This window comes from Erinaceus europaeus, chromosome X (genome assembly GCF_950295315.1).
Source record: "Erinaceus europaeus chromosome X, mEriEur2.1, whole genome shotgun sequence".
In the NCBI taxonomy this organism is placed as follows: domain Eukaryota; kingdom Metazoa; phylum Chordata; class Mammalia; order Eulipotyphla; family Erinaceidae; genus Erinaceus; species Erinaceus europaeus.
In genome coordinates, this window is record NC_080185.1 from 75983471 (window position 1) to 76005149 (window position 21679).

At 49.5% G+C, this 21679-nt stretch overlaps 1 protein-coding gene across 4 annotated transcripts; it reads left to right on the plus strand.

Annotated features, from left to right (window-relative positions):
- The first annotated feature begins 900 nt into the window (after positions 1-900).
- Positions 901-20664, plus strand: ZMYM3 (zinc finger MYM-type containing 3). Of its 4 annotated transcripts, XM_060183366.1 has the most exons (26): positions 901-1057; positions 2001-2117; positions 2526-2690; positions 3740-3783; positions 4104-4176; positions 4786-5080; positions 5382-5559; positions 5909-6127; positions 6426-6576; positions 6819-6934; positions 7098-7184; positions 7332-7482; positions 10802-10974; positions 11171-11336; positions 12871-12968; positions 13082-13241; positions 13805-13917; positions 14036-14210; positions 14370-14516; positions 15155-15258; positions 15566-15734; positions 16164-16315; positions 17254-17368; positions 17845-18099; positions 18974-19091; positions 19193-20664. In XM_060183366.1, the coding sequence occupies exons 2-26, from the start codon at positions 2027-2029 to the stop codon at positions 19383-19385; spliced, it is 3708 nt and encodes a 1235-aa protein (XP_060039349.1). In that variant the 5' UTR covers positions 901-1057; positions 2001-2026; the 3' UTR covers positions 19386-20664. The 4 variants fall into 4 exon arrangements, with proteins under 4 accessions (XP_060039349.1, XP_016049292.2, XP_060039348.1 ...); XM_016193806.2 differs by having other exon boundaries at positions 2001-2690; XM_060183365.1 differs by having other exon boundaries at positions 2001-2690; positions 4110-4176.
- The last annotated feature ends 1015 nt before the right edge of the window (positions 20665-21679 follow it).

The window sequence follows — 21679 nt, forward strand, 5'->3', positions numbered from 1 at the left end:
TCAGGGCGAAGATCTCAGAACTTATCCTAAGACCCTTGAGTGTGTGTGCGTGTGCACGTGTGGGGGGCGGCTTTGTAGGACCTGGTTTTGGGGTCATCACGCAGTAACAGTTACTGCATAGGCGTTGTCACTGAGCCAGAGCCATTTCACCCTCCCCGGGTGGCTAGAGACCAGAGCTTAAGGTACCCCACAACTCTGACTCTCATAATAGTGAGCTGTTCCCCCACCCCAAGCCAGACAAGGGGAGGAGGGGCACGTGAAGGCTGGTCCCTACCTTCCCCCACCTTCCTCCACCTTCCGCTGTCACTCATTACCCCAACAGTTGCCCAGGGGGCGGCCCCCCAGAGAGGTGGGGTTGGGGGGAGGGTAATCTCCGCGGGCGCGCTTGCTGCATGGCGTAGGTAGGGACTGTTGAGGGGGGTGGGCATTGGGGTGGGAAGAGTCGAACACACGAGTGGGAAGCGGAGAAACACACGGGGAGGGGGAGGGGACCGGGAACCATTTGAATGAGAGGAGGGGATCACGGGTAGAGTGGGCTCCAGGGGTAGAGTGGGCTCTAGGAGGTAGGGCGGGCAAGGGTGTGACGGTGGGCCAGACTCTTGAGCCAGGTAAGGGAAGCAGGTGCTTAGATGGTTTAAGGGGGTTCCAGTGCTAGGCCCTGCGGTAGCAAGGGGGCGTCGCCTTCCCCTGGGTGAAGGCTTCTGAGCTCCAAAGACTAGCTTTTCCTTCCTAGCTAACGGGGGCTCCGGGTGGGGGCTCAAGCTCCGTCTCTATCGACCGTACTCCACTCCGCAATTTCCAGGCGGCCACAGGACTGGGAGTCTCGCGCTGGGGGCTGGCGCTGTCTCGCGAGCCCCCTCCCCGAGCCAGCCAATAGCGTCCGTCGCTGGCGCCGCCCGCCCGCCTGGTGCAGAGCGCTGGGCGCTGTGAGCAGTGCTGCCATTTAAAGGGGCCACGACCCCTGTCCAGGCTGCTAGGGAGGGAGGTGGAGAAGGAGCGCGGGGCCTTCGCTGTCTGCAGTTCTAGGGTTGTAGCTGGTACACTAACCCTGCTGCAGGTAGGGGTCGAGCCTGATCAATCCAAACCGAACCTGTCGACAGGATCTATCATTGGCTGGGAGGTGGGGGGGTTGTCTAAGGAGAGATCGCAGCTCCAAAATGTCTTCCTGTAAATGCCTAAGGTGGGGGGTGGGCAACAGGAGGAGGACTGGGGGAGCAGCTGGAAACTGGGGGCCGGGTTGGGGAAGTGGGTGACCCTCGAAAGTAATGGGGGGAGGGTTACAGTTTGTGGGGGCTAGGAAAAGGCTCAGGGTGTACAGGAGTGGGGGGAGGTCGTGGGGCCAGACTGGGTGGTAGAAAAAACTGGGGAGTTGGGGGGGGACTGTGGGAGTGTGAGAAGGTACTAGAAACTGAGATCGCTGGGGCGGGAAAGGCTCATTGTGGCTGCGGTCCTTAGAGGCTCTAAGGGGGCATTCAAGTTGGGGACTGGGGGTTGAAATGTTAAGGAGGGAGGGGACCTGGGAGTTGCGGTGGGGTGGCGGGGGCAGGCGGGCTGGTGGACCGACCAACTGCTTGGTGCGAGTGTGGGCACTGGGCCAGGCTGGGGAACAACTCTCCCTATAGGTGGCGGTCGTGTGTGTGTGTATGTGTGTGTGTGTGTGTGTGTGTATACACCTCTCCCTATAGGGGGCTCTGTGTGTGTGTGTGTATGTGTGTGTGTGTGTGTGTGTGTACACCTCTCCCTATAGGGGGCGTTGTGTGTGTGTGTGTGTGTGTGTGTGTTGTGTGTGTGTACACCTCTCCCTATAGGGGGCGGTGTGTGTGTGTGAGTCCTTGTGGGGGGAGTGGTCATTTGGACTAAAGCTCCTATGAATGCTTGTCTGGTTGTGGTGGGGGCTGGTCAGACAGAATCGACTGGTTGATGGGGTGTGTCCTACGGCCTGTATAAGAAGGGATTCTAGTGAAGCCCCCCCCATCTTCTGCCTCCTCTTCTACCCCTAGTCCACAGCCCATATCCACTCATCCTCATGGACCCCAGTGATTTCCCCAGTCCATTTGACCCGTTGACCCTGCCAGAGAAGCCCCTGGCTGGAGACCTTCCAGTAGACATGGAGTTTGGTGAGGATCTACTGGAATCCCAGACTGCCCCAACTCAAGGATGGGCCCCCCCTGGCCCTTCTCCATCCTCGGGAGCTCTGGATCTGCTTGATGCCCCTGCTGGCCTGGATAAAGACCCTGGAGTCCTGGATGGAGCCACTGAGCTGTTGGGGCTGGGGGGGCTACTCTATAAAGCCCCCTCTTCCCCAGAGGTGGACCACGGTCCAGAGGGGACCCTTGAGTGGGATACTGGAGATCACACCTTAGAATCTGGACCAGGGGGTCAGACCCCTGAAGTGTTGCCAACTGATCCTGGGGTGGGGGCAAATCCCTCTTCACCGGAAGGGCTCCTGGAGTCTTTGGCTCCAGATACTCCACTAGCCCTGCAGTCCGCTCATATTGAAGAGGAGACCACCTCTGTATCTAAAGGTAGAAGAGGCTCCCCTAGGCAGGAGGAAGAACTTCCCCAAGGACAGCCACAGAGCCCGCATGCCCTCCCTAGCCCTTCAGTGGGAGAGGCTCTGGGGGACGGAATCAACAGTTCTCAGACCAAAGCTGGGGGCCCTACCCCCTCTACACACCCTTCCTTACCAGGTAGGTGGCCTGATCAGCTGGAGAATCAAGGTTGGGTTTGGGGAGAGGGGTGACTGTATGTTTTGGGAAGAAAATGGTGAAGAGGTAGAGGGGTAGGTGGGGGAAGTAGATTAAGAAAAGGAATATGTAAAGAGAAGGGTTGGGGAGAGTTGGAAGGGAGGAGGAGGTGTGGTGCAGAAGATTAAGGAGGTGGGGGATGGGGGCAGCTCAGCAAATGGAGGAGTGGGAGTGAAGTTTGGGGAGGGTTTAGGTAGGTAGAGTGGATTTGGTGGGAGACGCTCCCTTTTCTTTAGACTGGGGGGTTGGGGGGGCCTCCTTTAAGATTGGGCAACGATGGCTGGGCTTCTGTTTCTAAGATCTTTTTGGTATTAATTGTTCTAGATGATTTTTTTTTTTTTGGGGGGGAATCTAGTTTTCACCAGTGTGAAAACCAGGGTTTTGAAGTCACCAGCAATAGGATTTCAGCAGGTTGCTAGATATGCAGGGATTGGGGTAGTGTCTCTGCAAAGGGAGGGGCAGCTAGGGGAGAGACTTGAGAACTCATCCCCCCACCCCCCTATGTTCAGCCTAGAGAGGTGTGCCTCTCCAGGCTTATGACCAGGGTCTCAGGACTTACATAACCAACTGAGTTTTGGGTCACTCACCTACACATTGATGCTTCATTTCCCTTCCGTACCTTTGGGTGGGTGGTTGCATTTCTTGTTGTTGTTTGGTGGGTAAACTGTACCTTCTTAATGAAAGGTGTGGTGTCTGTGCCTCCCTAACTCCCCATAATTGGGACAGAAAGCTAGTAGGAAGGTAGGATTTTTTTTTTCACACAGAAAAGCTATGCCTGCTCTCCCCTCCCCCTAGTGCAGAGCTCAAGATAACCCCAAGGGAGGCCCCCCAAAGCCACAGAACTCAAGTTCTCCCTGAAATTTTCTTTTTAGTAGATCCTTCCTCCAGGAATTGAGGTGGGGGTTGGGCCTGGGCTTGGGAGTGGTGAGAGCCAAGGCCAGAGATTTAGGTATTTTTTTTGTTGTTGTTTTGTTTTTGTGCTTCCTTTGCAGGAGATGGACTGACTGGAAAGGCGATTGAGAAGCCGCCTGAAAGGGTGAGGGGGGTGGGGAGGGGCCGGATTGGAAGGAGTCTGGTTCCCCTTGTAGCTCTGAGAAGGCCAGGCCTTTCATTTTTCCCTCCCAGATGTTGTTCTGTGGAGGTTCTGTGTGTGAAGAGAGGGAGCACTATGCAGCTTGTGTCTGTCTCCTGCCTCTTAAACAGAAAGCCCAGCCTCCTTAGGACAGGGCCAAGGGTCCCCATTCTCCCTCCTCCCATCTCCCTGCCTCCCCCCCAATGCCCCCAAACCCTGGACTAGTGCAGCTGGCCCCTCAGCCTGCCTCTGGTGTCAGCTTTCCTCCCTCCCATGTTTCCAAGGTACAGAAGAGAAGTGAGCGTGTGCGAAGAGCAGAACCTCCTAAACCTGAGGTTGTGGATTCCACTGAGAGCAGTGAGTAGGACTGCGTGCAGTGTGAGCTTGGAATCCTGGGTGTGGAGCATAGCCCTTGTGTGGCCAATGTATGTCCTGGCTCCCAGAGCCCCTTGCCATGAAGGGAGTGAGGTGCCTGTCCCTGTTGTTGGTGGGCCTGGGAATCTGGGGCCCAATGAAGGACAATGAAAATGAGTAGTGGACCAGGGAAGTAGCTCATTTGGGTAGTGTGCTGTTTTGTTCTGTGTGCCACCCAGCTTAAGCCTGGCAATTGAAGGATTGAAGGAAGCTTTGGTGCTGTGGTCTCTTTCTCTCCCCCCTCCTCTTTCTCTCTCTCCCCTCTCTCTGCCTTCTCTGTCTCTATCTTAAAAGAAATGAAAACAAGAGAGAATGGGGTTTCCTGTTACAGTTTTGCCATTCCTACCCTTGAGGTCCTCCCTTGGTGCCCTCCATCCTTTGCTCCAAGAAATGGTGGCTCTCACCAAAGGAGAGTGATGCCAGTGGCTTCTGACACCACAAGGAATAGGGTGGGATGGGGGTATGTGTCCTGGTGTTTGTGGTCAGGAGGGCCGTAAACCTAGCCCATGTCCTTTTATTTATTCTCCCTGCCCCATTTCCTCAATTTCTCAGTTCCAGTGTCAGATGAGGATTCCGATGCCATGGTTGATGATCCCAATGATGAGGACTTTGTGCCATTCCGTCCCCGGCGCTCTCCTCGCATGTCCCTCCGCTCAAGTGTGGCTCAAAGGGCAGGGCGCTCCTCAGCGGGCACCAAGATGACTTGTGCCCATTGCCGGACTCCACTGCAGAAGGGGCAGACAGCCTACCAGCGCAAGGGACTGCCTCAGCTCTTCTGCTCCTCATCCTGTCTCACCACCTTTTCCAAGAAGCCCTCTGGCAAAAAGACCTGCACCTTCTGCAAGAAGTATGTGAAGGTCTTCTGGGGTCTGTGGGAGCAAGCAGGGATCAGGCTGGCACTAGTAGGTGAGGCTGAGACTGTGTTGGCAAGAACCTAGCAAAATAGAGCTGGGGGGTGGAGGGAGAGAAAGAGAGAGAGAGAGGGAGAGAAAGAGAAAGAATGAAGAGATATGGGGGGAGGGAGAGGTGGCCTAGGGAGGCAGTCCAAGTATTTGGCTTGGTGTCTGTCAGTCTCTGAGGAAGGGGAAGGGAGCAGGTGATTGAGAGGGTGGTACCATGCAAACATTCATACCTGTCCCCACTTGCAGGGAAATCTGGAACACTAAGGACTCAGTTGTGGCGCAGACTGGCTCAGGAGGCTCCTTCCATGAATTCTGCACCTCTGTCTGCCTCTCCCTCTATGAGGCTCAGCAGCAACGTCCAGTCCCCCAGTCTGGGGATCCTGCTGATGCCACTCGCTGCAGCATATGTCAGAAGACTGGAGAGGTGAGGCTGCTTGGTGGGGGGCGGACTGACAGCCTGGCCAGCCCTGAGCTGCTCCTGTAATCTGGGGGCTGCTGGGGCCAAGCCTTGTGCAAGAGGGGTGGGGGTTGGAGAGGTAGACACCATTGAGGGAGCGATTCAAGGATAGAGCTTCTCCAGGATGTGTCCAGCTGGCCTTCCTTGCTTCCCAGAACCTCTCCATCAAGTCGGCAGCCTGATGTGCAGGTTGGGGGGTGGTCCTTGGGCCCATTGTTTGCTGTGAAGGTCTAGGGTGAGGCTGGGTGGGCTATCTTCTTGCACTAGGGTGGGTAGTGGTGGCCAGGCCCTAGCTCAGGGTGTATGTGTGTGGCAGGTCCTGCATGAGGTCAGCAATGGCAGCGTGGTGCACCGGCTCTGCAGCGATTCTTGCTTCTCCAAATTCCGGGCCAACAAGGGACTGAAAACCAACTGTTGTGACCAGTGCGGGGCATACATCTACACCAAGACTGGGAGTCCTGGTCCCGAGCTCCTCTTCCATGAGGGCCAACAAAAGCGGTTCTGCAACACAACCTGCTTAGGGGCCTACAAGAAGGTGGGGCCGAGGGAGTAGTGCAGTAGAGGGCTGTGGAAGGGGGTATGGTTCTCGGGTGATGAATAAAGGTGCCCAATGGGCTGAGAACTGGGAGGAATAAAGCAAATAAAGGGGGTTTTTCCAAATGTATCTGTTATGTTTTATTTTTGAAGCTGGCTGGTGGATACACAGGTCTTTGTTACATTATCACCTATACTTTTTTTTTGTATGCCTGAAACATTTCATGTTTTCAAAATTCAAAAGAAATAAAAATGAAGGGACAAACCCAGCCTCAGCCTCTCCTTCCCCATCCTCACAGAAAAACACACGTGTGTACCCATGTGTCTGGTGCAAGACCCTGTGTAAGAACTTTGAGATGCTATCACATGTGGATCGTAATGGCAAGACCAGCTTGTTCTGTTCCCTGTGCTGTACCACCTCTTACAAAGTGAAGCAGGCAGGGCTCACTGGTAGGTGCAAAGCCCTCTTCTCTGAGACCCCTGCAGGCTTTCTTTTCCTTTCCTTCTACCTCCTCCTCCCCCATGCTCCCCTCTTCAAAAAGTAATCCCTGCTGCCCCACCTCAGCCCCGACCCTATCTTCCCATGGATTTCCTGTTCCATCTCTGCCTTACACTTTCTGTGTGCTCTTTCTCTCTTGTTCTCTCTTTCCCTCCCTCCCTCTCCCCTTCCTCCCTTTCTCTCTGTGCCCCAGGCCCTCCCCGACCCTGCAGCTTCTGCCGCCGCAGCCTCTCTGACCCCTGTTACTACAACAAGGTTGACCGCACAATCTACCAATTCTGCAGCCCCAGCTGCTGGACCAAGTTCCAGGTACTCCAGACCCTGGACCGGGGAGAAAGGGTGTGGTGACTTAGAAGAGGGTATGAGAGTCGGGCTAGGTAGGTTGGGGCAGAGCAGAGAACAAGTTGACTGTTCTTCCCTACCACTGCCTCACACACCTTGCCCTTCCCTCACTTGTTTTCCTTCTCTCCAGCGCACAAGCCCCGAGGGGGGCATCCATCTGAGCTGTCATTACTGCCACAGCCTCTTTAGTGGCAAGCCTGAGGTCTTGGACTGGAAGGTAAGTTTTCTCACCTTCACCCACATCTCACACCCCCTTCCCCTCCCCACCACCACCAGAGCTCTGTCTGAAGGGGTCCTTCTGCTTTGCTTTTACCTGGTCCAGATGTCATACCTTTCTCCTTCCTGTCCTGTACCCCCACTCTAGGACCAGGTGTTCCAGTTCTGCTGCCGAGATTGCTGTGAGGATTTCAAGAGGCTCCGGGGTGTGGTGTCCCAGTGCGAACATTGCCGGCAGGAGAAACTCCTTCATGAGAAGCTCCGATTCAGTGGGGTGGAGAAGAGCTTCTGCAGTGAAGGTAAGAGAGGGGTCTTGGGGTAGGAGACCCTGTGCCTCACAGCCAGGGAGAATGATGAAGGACAGAGGAAGGCTTGGGATACAGGGGTCTTCTGTTGGGAATGCTCTGCCCCTCCCCCCCAAGACACAAGACTGGTAAAGAGAGATTTCAAGGGGGCTCGGGTGGTAGCACAGTGAGTGAAGCAGGTCTGAAGGTGTCTGTCTTCCTCTCTGTCTTCTCCTCCTCTCCTGATTTCTCTCTTGTTTTATCCAACAACAATGACAGCAATAACAACAATAATAATAATAATAATAGCAATGATAAACAAGGGCAACAAAAGAGGAAAAATAGCTTCCAGGAGCAGTGGATTCATAGTACATGCATCAAGCGCTGGCAACCCTGAAGGCAAAAAAAAAAAAAGTTACAGGAGGGAGTCGGGTTGTAACTCAGCGGGTTAAGTGCAGGTGGCGCAAAGCACAAGGACTGGCATAAGAATCCCGGTTTGAGCCCCCGGCTCCCCACCTGCAGGGGAGTCGCTTCACGGGTGGTGAAGCAAGTCTGCAAGTGTCTATCTTTCGCCCTCTCTGTCTCCCCCTCTCTCCATTTCTCTCTGTCCTATCCAACAATGACGACATCAGTAACTACAACAATAAAACAACAAGGGCGACAAAAGGGAATAAATGAATAAATATTAAAAAAAAAAGATACAATGTCTTCCATCTTTCCTCCTCTTCCCTTTAAAAAAAGAAAAGAGAGAGTGGTCTGGGAGGTGGTGCAGAGATAAAGCTTTGGACTGTCAAGCATGAGGTCCTGAGTTTGATCCCCGGCAGCACATTTGCCAGAGTGATGTCTGATTCTTTCTCTCTCCTATCTTTCTCATAAATAAATAAAATCTTAAAAAGAAAGAAAGAAAGAAAATAAAACAGAAGGGAGTCAGGTGGTAGCTCAGTGGGTGGTGGAAAGCGCAAGGATCCTAGTTCAAGCTCCTGGCTCCCCACCTGCTGGGGAGTTGCTTCACGGTGGTGAAGCAGGTCTGCAGGTGCCTTTCTCTCCCCCTCTCTGTCTTCCTCTCCTCTCTCCATTTCTCTCTGTCCTATCCAACAATGATGACATCAAATAACTACAACAACGATGAAAAACAAAGGGAAATAAATAAATAAATAAAAATGTTAAAAAAAAAGAAAAGAGAGATTTCAAGTAAACTGTGGGGAAAAAACAGCTCTTAAGCCCACAGAGATCTCTGTCTTGGGACTCTTCCCTCTTTTTTCTTTAACATTTTACTAATTTATTTTTAATTTCTCTTATTACCATCAGGCTTATCCCTGGGTCTCGGCACTATGAATCCATAGCTCTTGGTGACCATTTCTTTCTTTTTTTTTTCTTTTTAAAAAAATTGAGGGGGGGCGGAGGTATATAGCATAATGGTTATGCAAAAAGACTCTCATGCCTGAGGCTCCAAAGTCCCCAGTTCAATCCCCTGCACTACAGTAAGCCAGAGCTGAACAGTGCTCTGGTATATAAAAAAAAAAGTTGTATTATCTTTATTTATTGGATAGAGACAGACAGAAATTAAGAGAAGGGGGCAAGAAATAGAGAGATACCTGCTGCAGCACGGCTTCACTACTTGTGGATGCTTTCCCCCTGCAGGTGGGGCCTGGGGGCTTGAACCTGGGTTCTTATGCATTGTAACATATGCACTCAACCAAGTGTGCCACCACCCAGCCCCTCATTTTTCTTCTTTCTATTTTATTTTTACTTGACAAGACAGAGAGAAATTGAGAGGGGAGGGGGGATAGAGGGAGAGAAAAAATAGACACCTGCAGACCTTCTTCACCTCTTATGAAGTGTCCTCCCTGCAGGTGGGGAGTGGTGGCTCAAGCCCAGATCCTTATGCATGGTGATAATGTGTGCTTAACTGGATGTGCTGCCAACTGGCCCCCTTATTTATTTATTTATTTGGCCTCCAGGGTTATCACTGGGGTTCAGTACACCACGAATCCACTGCTCCTGGAGGCTATTTTTTTCCTTTTTATTGCCCTTGTTGTTTTATCATTGTTGTGGTTGTTATTATTGTTGTCATTGATTATGTTGTTTTTGGACAGGACAGAGAGAAATAGAGGAGGAGAAGACAGAGGGGGAGAGAAAGACTCCTGCAGACCTGCTTCACTGCCTGTGAAGCGACTCCCCTGCAGGTGGGGAGCTAGGGGCTCAAACCGGGAACCTTACACCTGGTCCTTGAGCTTCGCACCACATGCGCTTAACCCACTGCACTACAGCCCAACCCCCTATTTTTAATTTTTTTTAAATATGTATTTATTCCCTTTTGTTGCCCCTGTTGTTTTATTGTTGTAGCTATTATTGTTTTTGTTATTGGATAGGACAGAGAGAAATGGAGAGAAGAGGGGAAGATAGAGAGGGGGAGAGAAAGATAGACACCCGCAGACCTGCTTCACCACCCATGAAGCGACTCTACTACAGGTGGGGAGCCGGGGGCTCGAACCGGGATCCTTACATCAGTCCTTGTGCCACGTGCCCTTAACCTGCTTCACTACTGCCCGACTCCCACTTACTTATTTTTAATGAGAGAGACAGACAGACAGACAGACAGACTGAGACTAGAACACAACTCAGCTCTGGTTTATGGCGGGCGGTGCTGAGACTGAAGCTGTGACCTCAGAATCTCAGACATGAAAGTCTTGCAGAACCATTCTGCTGCCTCCCTAGGTTTGTTTCTGTCATTTTTCTTATTTTAAATTATATATGTATATTTATTTTTACTAGAGCACTGCTCAGCTCTGAGTTTTGGTGGTGCAGGGGATTGAACCTGGGACTTTGGAGCCTCAGGCATGAGAGTCTCTTTGCATAACTATTATGCTATCTACCTCTGCTCTAATTTGTTTTATTTTAATGAGAGAGAGAGAGAGAGTGCATGACCCATAACCAGAGCACTGCTCAGCTCTGGTTTATGGTGGTGTAGGGGATTGAACCTGGAATTTGGAGTCATGAATGCCTTTTTTTTTTTTCCAGAGCACTGCTCAGCTCTGGTTTATGGTGGTGTGGGGGATTGAACCTGGGACTTTGGAGCCTCAGGCATGAGCCCCTCTTTTTTTCCCTTCCCTGCAAGAGAGTCTCTTTGCATAACTATTATGCTATCTACCCTCCCTCTTTCTCTCTTCTTATATTTAGATAGAGGAGAGGGAAAGCGGCCACAACCACAGCACTGAAGCTTCTCCTCTAATAATGGTGGGGGTTGGGCTTAAACCTAGATTGCTCCCATGGCAAAGCAGCACTTTATCAGAGGGAGCTATTGGGCCAGACCTTTCTCACTTGCTCTTTCCAGGTTGTGTGCTGCTATACAAACAGGACTTCACCAAGAAGCTGGGATTATGCTGCATCACTTGTACTTATTGCTCCCAAACCTGCCAGCGTGGAGTCACTGAACAACTGGATGGCAGCACCTGGGACTTCTGTAGTGAGGACTGTAAGAGCAAGTACCTGCTGTGGTACTGCAAGGTAAGGGGGCAGTATGTCATAAAGGGGGAGGGGGACACAGGCTGTTATGCTGTCATCAGGATGTGGAACAGTTCTTCTGGGAGGGGGCTCCAGCAGTTCAAGTTTCCAAAGGGAGCAGGCAACATGGCTTATTTCAGGGCAAAGGGCCCTGTGAATCTGAGGGAGATAGATCTGACCATCTTGTCCCTGGCACCAGGCTGCACGGTGCCATGCCTGCAAACGCCAGGGGAAACTGCTAGAGACCATCCACTGGCGTGGACAGATCCGTCATTTCTGCAACCAACAGTGTCTGCTGCGTTTCTATAGCCAGCAAAACCAACCTAACATGGATACCCAGAGTGGGCCTGAGAGTCTCCTGAATAGTAAGTCCTTAATCCACTCTCTTCAAACTGACCTAGATTCTTCTAATCTTCGGGTCCAGTGCCTCTGTCTGTTTATTCTTGTTTGTACCCCATCCCTGGACATAATTCTGGGTGCTGTGTTCTCTTGTATGTTCTGGGCCATGCAAATATTAGGAGAAATATGGATGAAATTTTCTTAGAATTAGATTACTCTGCTTTTCTTTTTCTTTTCCTTTATCTTCTCTTCTCTCTCTCTCTTTTTTTTTTTTTACCAGTGCACTGCTCAGCTCTGGTTTATGGTGGTGCAGGTGATTGAATCTGGGACTTTGGAGCCTCAGGCATGAGAATCTCTTTGCATAACCATTATGCTGTCTACCCCTGCCCTTCCATTTTCTTTTTTTAAAAAAAACTTATTTTCTTTTTTGTTGCCCTTGTTGTTTTTTATTGTTATAGTTATTGTTGTTGTTATTGATGTCGTTGTTGTTGGATAGGACAGAGAGAAATGGAGAGAGGAAGGGAAGATAGAGAACGAGAGAGATAGACATCTTTAGACCTGCTTCACCGCCTGTGAAGTGACTCCCTTGCAGGTGGGGAGCTGGAGGCTCAAACCGGGTTCCTTACGCTGGTCCTTGTGCTTTGCACCATGTGTGCTTAACCCACTGCGCTACTGCCCGACTCCCCCTTTATCTTTTTTCTGTTGCCACTATGGTTGTCATTAGAGCTCAGTAACTTCACTGTACCTGGTGGTCATGTTTTTCTTTTCTTCTTTCTTTCTTTTTTTTTGGAGCATGTGCAGTCAACAAGGTGTGCCACCACCTGCCCCCTCTTTTTTTTTTTTTTTGTATAAGCATTTTTATTATTTTCAGAGTGGCACTTTGTTGTCATTATGTTTTTCTTCTTTTCATTTCTTTTTACTTGGACAGAACGAAAGATAGAGGGAGAGAGAAAGATACCTGTAGTACTGCTTCACTGCTCATAAAGCTTCCCCCCCAAAGGTGGGGAGCAGGGGGCTTGTACTTGGATCCTCATGCATGGTAATTTGTAAGCTTTACCGAGTACACCACCACCTGGCCTTCAGATCCTTCTGCTTGTCTATAAAGGATACACTTTTAGAGATTAGATACCAACCGAGGCAGGATGGGGCTTGAGGGGGACTGTGGTTAGTTTTGAGAGAGAAGAAAATACCAGCATAAGTTCTGCTATTAGTAAGACTGAAGACTTACTGTTTCTAGAGTCCCCCCCACCCCCTCTGCCACTCCAGGAGGGTGCCAAAACTCCCAGGACCATCTAAATGGAAGGTCTCAAAAGTATAGGTTAATTAAGGAGACTAATATTTTTCTCCTTGGCATCCGGGAGCAAAAGATCTTCTTGGCCATTGTGAGTGAACCTTGAGAAGACTTGGCTTGGTGTGGCCAGTAGGGGCAGGGAAGTGGGAATTGCAGGCTTCTCACCCCCATTCCCTGTACCTTTCTTGGTGAAGTTCTCTGTAACAGGGGTGAGGGAAATGGGAGAGCTCATTTCTTGGATGAGAGCATGCATTTGCTTTGACCCACAGGTCAGTCTTCTGAGTCAAAGCCCCAGACCCCCTCTCAAACCAAAGTGGAGAACAGCAGCACGGTGAAGACCTCAGAGGAAAATGAGAATTTGGGCAAGGTAGGGGCAAAACCAGGAGAGCTACTAATCTTGGAGAGAGGGAGAGGGGAGGAAGGAGGGAGGGCATGACTGGTGTAGTAGCTGACAGCAGTCATATTTCATTGTCTCTGCAGATCCCCACAAAGACCCGATCGGTTCCTGCTGCTGCCACCCCTCCTCCCCCACCACCCCCAGCAACACCCCGAAAAAACAAAGCTGCCATGTGTAAGCCACTGATGCAGAACCGGGGAGTATCCTGCAAGGTGGAGATGAAATCCAAAGGGAGCCAGACAGGTAAGCCTAGTTGTCACAGGCTATATCCCATAGGCAGAAGCCATCATTGCAGTGCCTGGGAGCTGCACAGGGAGTAACAGAAGTGTACATGTGACTGCGCATGTGACTGTCCTAGATCCATAGAGCCATCTCTCAGCCTTTGGTTCAAAGGCAGTTGTGTGACAGTGAGCATGTATTAAGAGCTTTTGTGGATGACAGGCAGGCATCAGGTTTTGGGTCAGATGTGTCCCACTAAGGGAGGGCTCTGAAAAGACTTTTTTAAAAAAATATTTATTTATTCCCTTTGTTGTCCTTGTTTTATTGTTGTAGTTGTTATTGTTGTAGTTATTGATGTCGTTGTTGTTGGATAGGACAGAGATAAATGGAGAGAGGAGGGGAAGATAGGGGGAGAGAAAGACACCTGCAGACCTGCTTCACTGCTTGTGAATTGGACCCCCTGCAGGTGGGGAGCCGGGGGCTCAAACTGGGATCCTTATGCTGGTCCTTGTGCTTTGCGCCACGTGTGCTTAACCCCCTGCACTACCGCCTGACTCCCTCTGAAAAGACTCTTTTCTTGTCAACAGAAGAGTGGAAGCCACAGGTGATTGTGCTGCCCATCCCAGTGCCCATCTTTGTGCCAGTGCCTATGCATTTGTACTGTCAGAAAGTCCCGGTGCCTTTCTCAATGCCGATCCCGGTAAGTGTCCCTGCCCTTTCAGGTTTGAGACCCCCTCCACATCTGTTTACCCTATTCAAGCTGTCTCTCTCTGACATTCGGTGTGGCTCTTGGCATTTATTGGGATTTCTGCTCCCAGGTGCCTGTGCCCATGTTCCTGCCCACTACCTTGGAAAGCACAGACAAGATTGTGGAGACCATTGAGGAGCTGAAGGTGAAGATCCCTTCCAATCCCTTGGAAGCCGACATCCTGGCTATGGCAGAAATGATCGCAGAGGCTGAGGAATTAGACAAGGCCTCATCTGATCTGTGTGGTATGCCATGGAGAAAGTTTCTTCCCAGTCTATCTCTTCCTCAGAGAGTGGAAAGGGGGTGATCTTAGTGCTTAAGGGAGTAGGAAATACTTGTAATTAGCTCCCAGAAGCCTTTGAGGCAGGAGCTATAGTGACTAAACCAATTTCTCTGACTCCCAGACCTCGTGAGCAACCAGAGTGCTGAGGGGCTTCTGGAAGACTGTGATCTCTTTGGGCCTGCTCGAGATGATGTCCTGGCTATGGCTGTCAAGATGGCCAATGTCTTGGATGAACCTGGGCAAGACTTGGAGGCAGACTTCCCCAAGAGTAAGTAGGGTTTGAGGTGTGCCCACTGAGTACAGGAACATTTGTGCCATCAGAAAAGGAGTGTTCCTTGTGACTCTGAGCATGATCCTGAATATGACCATGGTGAGAGCAAATCTCTCATAGGGAATGATCCCAGAGATATGGGGGCAGGTGAACTCTTTTACACTGAACTCTCAATTTTTGTGTGGCTTTTTAAAGTCATCATTGTGGTCACAACCATATAACCTAGAACTTACCATCTTAATGGGAGCATGGATATCCACCCCAAAACGTCGCTATTTTTTTTTTAAGTTCCTCTTCCTTTCTACCTCTTTGAATTTATGGAAATCATCTTAGAATCTTCCTTGAATCTGGAGGTAGATGGTGTGTGCTGCTTCCAAAAACCATACAGTTATATTTTGAAAAACACAAAATTACCCCCTTAGCCATTTTAAGAACACAGCTCAGTCATGTTCAGAACATTCATGTTGCCGTTGTTTTTGTGCCTCTGAGCATGTTCCTGGTACAACTTTGCTAATTCCTATTAAAATCCATGAAGCTGTCTGTGATCTTGAGCCAGGTGGGCACATAGTAGGGTAGGGTAGGAAGATTATAGGGTTGACATCTGAAAATATGAATTCTTTTCCTTCTTCTAACAGATCCTTTGGACATTAACCCCAGTGTAGACTTCCTCTTTGATTGTGGCCTAGTAGGGCCTGAGGATGTACCTACTGAACAAGACCTTCCCAGAACCATGAGGAAGGTGAGGACTGGGGCTTCTATCTTCAAAGGAAAGGTGGAGGCTCAAATGGTAGGGGTGGTTGCTAGTCAGCACTTCAGTTTGTCTTTCCCTAATGCCCCTTCTCTATCAATACAAGGACTGAACCTGACTTGACTCTCAGTTTACAAGGCCATCAGAGCTGTTCCTGGGGGCTCTGTACTGTGGAAGCTTATTGTGTTCATATATCAGTCTTCACCTCCTTCCACATGGTCAACACTGGCCTAACTAGCTTCCAAAGTGCCCTTGGACTTAACTTCTACCACATCCTTCCTTTTTCTTGCCCTTTCAGGGTCAAAAACGGCTGGTGCTTTCAGAGAGTTGCTCTCGGGACTCCATGAGCAGCCAGCCTAGCTGTACTGGACTCAACTACTCATATGGTGTCAATGCTTGGAAGTGTTGGGTTCAGTCTAAATACGCTAATGGAGAAACCAGCAAGGGTGATGAGCTGCGCTTTGGCCGTAAGTCCTTGGGAAAGGGAGATGGTGCAGGATTGTGATTTAGCTGAAGATGTCTAGGGGTAAGGAGGGTGATGAAGGTGTGTGGGGATGATGGGAGAGGTTGCAAAATAATTGGAGAGAGATGTCATCCAGGTTCAAGACCAAAGGTTCTTTTGCTAATTGGTGGGTTTGCTCTAGAGTTGGATGCCACTAAGGGTTGAAGGAGGCCTAATGGTTGAGCTCGGTGGAATTCTCCAGGTAGAATTTTTTTTTTTTTTTTTTTTTTACCAGAGCACTGCTCAGCTCTCATTTATAGTGGTGCAAGGGATTGAACCTGGGAACTGTGGAGCCTCAGGCATAAGAGTCTGTTTACATAACCATTATGCTGTCTTCCCTCATCCAAGGAAGAACTTTCTTAATCCCACCCACTTCTACTGCCTATCTCTGCAGCCAAACCTATGCGTATCAAAGAGGACATTCTGGCCTGCTCAGCTGCTGAGCTCAACTATGGCCTGGCCCAGTTTGTGAGAGAAATCACTCGACCCAATGGTGAACGATACGAACCAGACAGTATCTACTATCTGTGTCTTGGTATTCAACAGGTATACATACATGTATACATATATCTGCAATCGGTCTTACTTTCCATCATTCTCTTTTAAATTTAGTTTTTGTTTTTAACTTTACAGGCTGGTGGTGGGGGTTAATGGATTTCAGTGCAGTTGTAAACACTTGGGTGCAAAAACCAGAGCACTGCTCAGCTCTGACTTTTGGTGGTGTTGGGGATTGAACCTGGGGCCTTGAAGCCTCAGATATGAAAGCCTTTTGCATAACTACTGTGCTGTTTCCCTGCCTGCTGTCACTCTCAGTGTAGCAGGTGGGGTCCCACCAGAAATGATTCTGCCCCACTCTCTGTTCCTCAGCTTATCTCCTCAGCTTGCTTTTCATTTACTCCTCCAAATAGGGAAGGTAGGCCAGTACTCTTCTAAAATCAAAGCTACAGTCCAGAAGCCAGGTGGTGGTGCACCTGGTAGAGCACACATGTACAAGGACCTGGGTTCAAGTCCTTCAGAGGAGAAGCTTCATGAGTGGTAGTAAAAAGAAAGAAATGTAGAAAAAGAAGGAAAACAAAGGCTGCATTTCAGTATTGTTGACCAAGGAGCAGCCTTCACTGTTGTCCTCAGATCAGTTCTGAGGAGGAGAGGGTGTAGGGAAGGCCAGGCTTCTTGAATGTAGGGCAATGTCTAATTATCAGTGGGAGAGTCAACCACACATTAACCAGATGTAGAGAGTGGGGAGAAGGGGAGCCAGCTGTGACTCTTCTCCAAGCCTCCTCAATTTTCAGCAAGACCTCAGTATCTTAGAGTTAAAGGGCTACACGTAGATAAACACACTGGGCCACCTAATCAAGCAAACTTTTCCCACCACCTCCAGATGATCAAGATTGCCATGTCAGGGGGAGGAGGAACCCTCACCGCTATCATCTCTCTGGTAGACCTACAGTCTAGCTTCCCATGTTGTCTGTTTTTTCCTCTCACAGTACTTGCTGGAAAATAACCGGATGGTGAACATTTTCACGGACTTATACTACCTGACTTTCGTGCAAGAACTCAACAAGTCTCTGAGTACCTGGCAGCCCACACTCCTTCCCAACAGTAAGGGACAGGGAGTTACCATCCCCTGGGGGACCAACCCTTCCCTTTTCCACTGCACTGGGCTGAAGCCCCAGGCATGTGGTCTGTCACGCTCTGTTACTAGAACAAGGGCTTGGGGCATATGACTAGGTGCTTCAAGATCAAGGGCTATCTCTGGGCCTAGCAAAGGTAGTCTGGTGTGGGTGTTGAGTGCAGAAAGCAAGGAAGATCTGGGAGTCCTCAAGCTTCACGTCTCCCTGCTTGTACCTTGAGGGTGATGGGAAAAGCTCCAAGTACAGGTAGAGACTATCATAGCAGCCGCTCCTACTCTGTCATGCAGCAGGGGCAGCAGGGTTTCATGTGCCCTGACCACTTATGGAACCAGTACAGTGGGGTAAATACTTGTGAGCAAGCAGGACATCTGGCCTTAGAAGTATTGGGTTCGGGTTACTGATCACCCCTTGACCAACTTCTCCCTCTCTGCTTTTACGCCATAGATACGGTGTTCTCCCGAGTGGAGGAAGAGCATCTCTGGGAGTGTAAGCAGCTGGGGGTCTACTCTCCTTTTGTCCTTCTCAACACCCTCATGTTCTTCAACACTAAGTTCTTTGGGCTGCAGACAGCTGAAGAGCACATGCAGCTCTCTTTCACCAATGTGGTGCGGCAGTCCCGGAAGTGCACCACCCCAAGGGGCACCACCAAGGTGGTGAGCATCCGCTACTATGCCCCAGTCCGCCAGAGGAAAGGCCGAGGTAGGAGGCTGCCTCCCCTGCTTTGCTTCTTCCTCATTTTGTGTCCCACCACAACTGCCCAGTATGCCCTCTCCTTCCTTGTTGTTACCTTCCTATCCTTTCGGTCCTGTATTTGCCCAAGAGGCTAGAAGACAGACCTTCAATTTGATGTACAATGACTGCTACCTCCTTCCTCATTTCAAGGCCTTTCTGAAGCAAATATTTATTAGAGAGAGGAAGGAAGAGAAAGAGGGAGAACCAGGACATCGCTGGCAGATAAGATGTCAATTATCAACTCTTCTCTATTAATTTTATTTATTTATGTTTTAATGGAAGAGAGCTATGCGGGATGGGACCAGAGCACTGCTCAGCTCTGTCTTCTGGTGATGCTGGGGATAGAACCTGGGACTTAACTGCCTCAAGTGTAGTGATGAAAGTCTTGCATAACCATTATACTGTTTTCCCGAGCCCTCCAGGAGTCTTGACCTCATGCTTAAGAGACCAATGCTTTCGGTCCAGGAAGTGGCGCAATGGATAAAAAGCATTGGGCTCTCAAGCATGAAGTCTTGAGTTCGATCCCTGGCAGCACATGTACCAGAGTGATGTCTGGTTCTTTCTCTCTCTCTCTTTCCTCCTATCTTTCTCATAAATAAATAAAATCTTAGAGAGGGAGAGGGAGAGGGAGAGAGAGACCAATGCTTTATCCACAGCAGAACAATAACTCCACAGGATATGGTCTTGATGCAGGGAAAATGGCTGACTTTCCTGTCTTTTCACTTTGCGAGTCTGTGTCTTGCATCCTCAGACCTTTGCCTTCTGCCCTGAACTGTGCTCCTGAGGCAGCTCATTGAGAACTGTTCTTTTCATGAGTCTGAATCATGTGCCTCCTCTGCAGACATAGGTCCTGGGAAACGGAAGAGAGAAGAGGAAAGCCCTATTTTAGAGCAGCGTGAGAACCGCATGAACCCGCTCCGCTGCCCTGTTAAGTTCTATGAATTCTATCTCTCAAAATGGTGAGTCTGGTGGGGTTGTGAGGTTGGCATGAGCATGGGGACTCAATGGATCTGCTTTGCCTTGGTACTGATTACTGTTCTTTTCACCCCCTTCATTGCAGTCCTGAAAGCCTCCGGACTCGCAACGATGTGTTCTACCTGCAACCTGAGCGATCCTGCATTGCTGAGTCACCTCTCTGGTATTCTGTGATCCCCATGGACCGGAGCATGTTGGAGAGCATGCTCAATCGCATTCTAGCCGTGCGCGAGATTTATGAGGAGCTGGGTCGTCCTGGGGAGGAAGACCTGGACTGAGCCCAAGTGGCATCTGTCTCCATCTTTCATACCAATCACACAGGGTGACTGGCCCAGGAACCAATGCTACTACTCATTTCAAAGGGCTCTGACTGCCCTTTTCTACTTGTCCATTCCCTGCCTCCCCTAGGAACCTCCTGCTTTTGCCTACTTCCATACCACTTGACAACCACGGGACTCCAGTCCTCTGTACTCAAGGGGATGGTCTCCCAGTGATGGATGGAACAGAACCAGGCCGTTTTCTTCATTCTTTAGAGTAAACCCCTTCTCCTGGGGCCAGACTGTGGGTGGAGTGTTAATAGCTCTGGTGATCCTTTTGGCTTTGGGCTTCCTGACCCATCCCACATAGGCAAAGTCCCTTGTTCCTAGGTTTAGCCAAGGAAAGAACCTAGCTGCCTTCTCTGCCCTGTGCCCTTTCCCTTCCCTACTTTTCCCTTGTGCCACACTGAAAAGTCTTATGTGAAAGGAACATTGAGCGTGAGGACCATTTACTTAAAACATGGAGCTCGGACACTCTTCCCCTCCTGTGAGATAACTTGCTGTTGGAACACCCTCATCACCTTGTGCTCCCTCTCTACCCCTGCAGGCACTGACCCTTGGTGCTGCAATTAAAAAAAAAAAAACTAAAAAAAAACAAAACTCTCCCAAATGTTTTCTTTTTCTTAAAGGCAGAGAATGGTTCTAAGTATGGGGAATAGATTCCTGTCCCCTTGGTTTATGTGTTTGTTTCTCTCCGCCATCTTAGGTTGGCATGAGCCATGGTGTCAACATGCTTAGCCCCCTTTCTTTAACTGCCTCCCTTTAGCTCAATGGACAGACTTCTCAAGGCAAAGACTACCTTCTGACTTGGGTTGGGGCTGGGTTCCCCACTCTTGTTCTGCCCCCCTTGTGAGAGCCAGGCCATGCCTGTGGGGGCCCCTGGGTTGTGCAAGATGGGATTCTGTGGTCAAAGGATAAGTGAGGATCTGTGAGTGTGGGTCCTGTCCCCACTACCTATATCTTCTCTCTTCCCCATCTTGCCTTCATATATCAAGAAAGTACATTGTCCAGCAAAGGGGGTACCCAAATTCTTTCCCTGTTGGCTTTGCTGTTTCCTGGCCTCCTTTTTGTGTTTTTATAACTGTCACCAGTTAGCCACTGTTTAAATTGTATATATTGTTCTGAGGCATCTGACCTTGTGCTGTAGTGAGAAGCCCACCCTTGTGTTGTAGTAAGAAGCTATTGTCACAACTAACCTTGTCTCTGCAATTGTTTGTTTCAAATAAAGAGTTAAAATAGTCTTTTGCCTTCTCTGGGGAATGAGAGCCATGTTTGAAGAGACATGGGGGGGGGGTTACAGAATAGCAATGCTGGGTAATTTAAGATCCCTCAAGGAGTAAAAAAGTGAGGTATCCCACCACAGTTAAAGAATCATTTTAACTTCACTGAATGAATCTGCTAGGAATGTGGCCCTTTTTGTAACAAGTTTCTAGATACTTCAGGGAAAAATTTGATCTAACAGTCACATATTAAGGATTGGCTGTGTTTAAAGACCTAGATTACACAGACCAAGAAGTTCTCAACAGGCTTTCAGGCTAAAGGAAAACTGACCAGCATAGTAAGTCCTAAATCAGGCAGAATGAAATAAATGCCTAGTGCTATGGGAGAACTCACTGGGTTAGGTGATATTTGACTTAAGCCTTGAAGAATAAGTTGGAGAGATGGGAGGAAAAAAAGTGGGTTACACACAAATGCCAGGCATTTCAAAGGTCAAGTCTGTGGGACCTGGGTTAAGGGAAGGCTCCAGCACAGATCTCAGGGTCTGACCTTATAGTTTGGAGTAAGAACCCTAAGCAAGATCTGAAATGGACATTCTGGGAACCCCTCAAGACCTGAATAAAGAATCATTCTTTATTCTTGAAGCAGTGGGAAACTTGTTAAGATATTTTCACAAGTAATTGGCAGGATGTGTTCCATCTTTTTAAATATTTATTCCCTTTTGTTTCCCTTGTATTATTGTTGTTGTTGTTGGATAGGACAGAGAGAAATGGAGAGAGGAGGGGAAAACAGAGAGAGGGAGAGAAAGATTAGATACCTGCAGATCTGCTTCACCACCGGTGAAGGGACTCCCCTGCAGGTGGGGAGCCAGAGCTCAAACCGGGATTCTTAAGCCAGTCCTTGTGCTTTGCAACATGTGCACTTAACCCACTGTGCTACCTCCCAACTCCTGTGTTCCATGTTTACTTATTTATTTATTCCCTTTTGTTGCCCTTGTTGTTTTATTGTTGTAGTTATTATTGTATAGGACAGAGAGA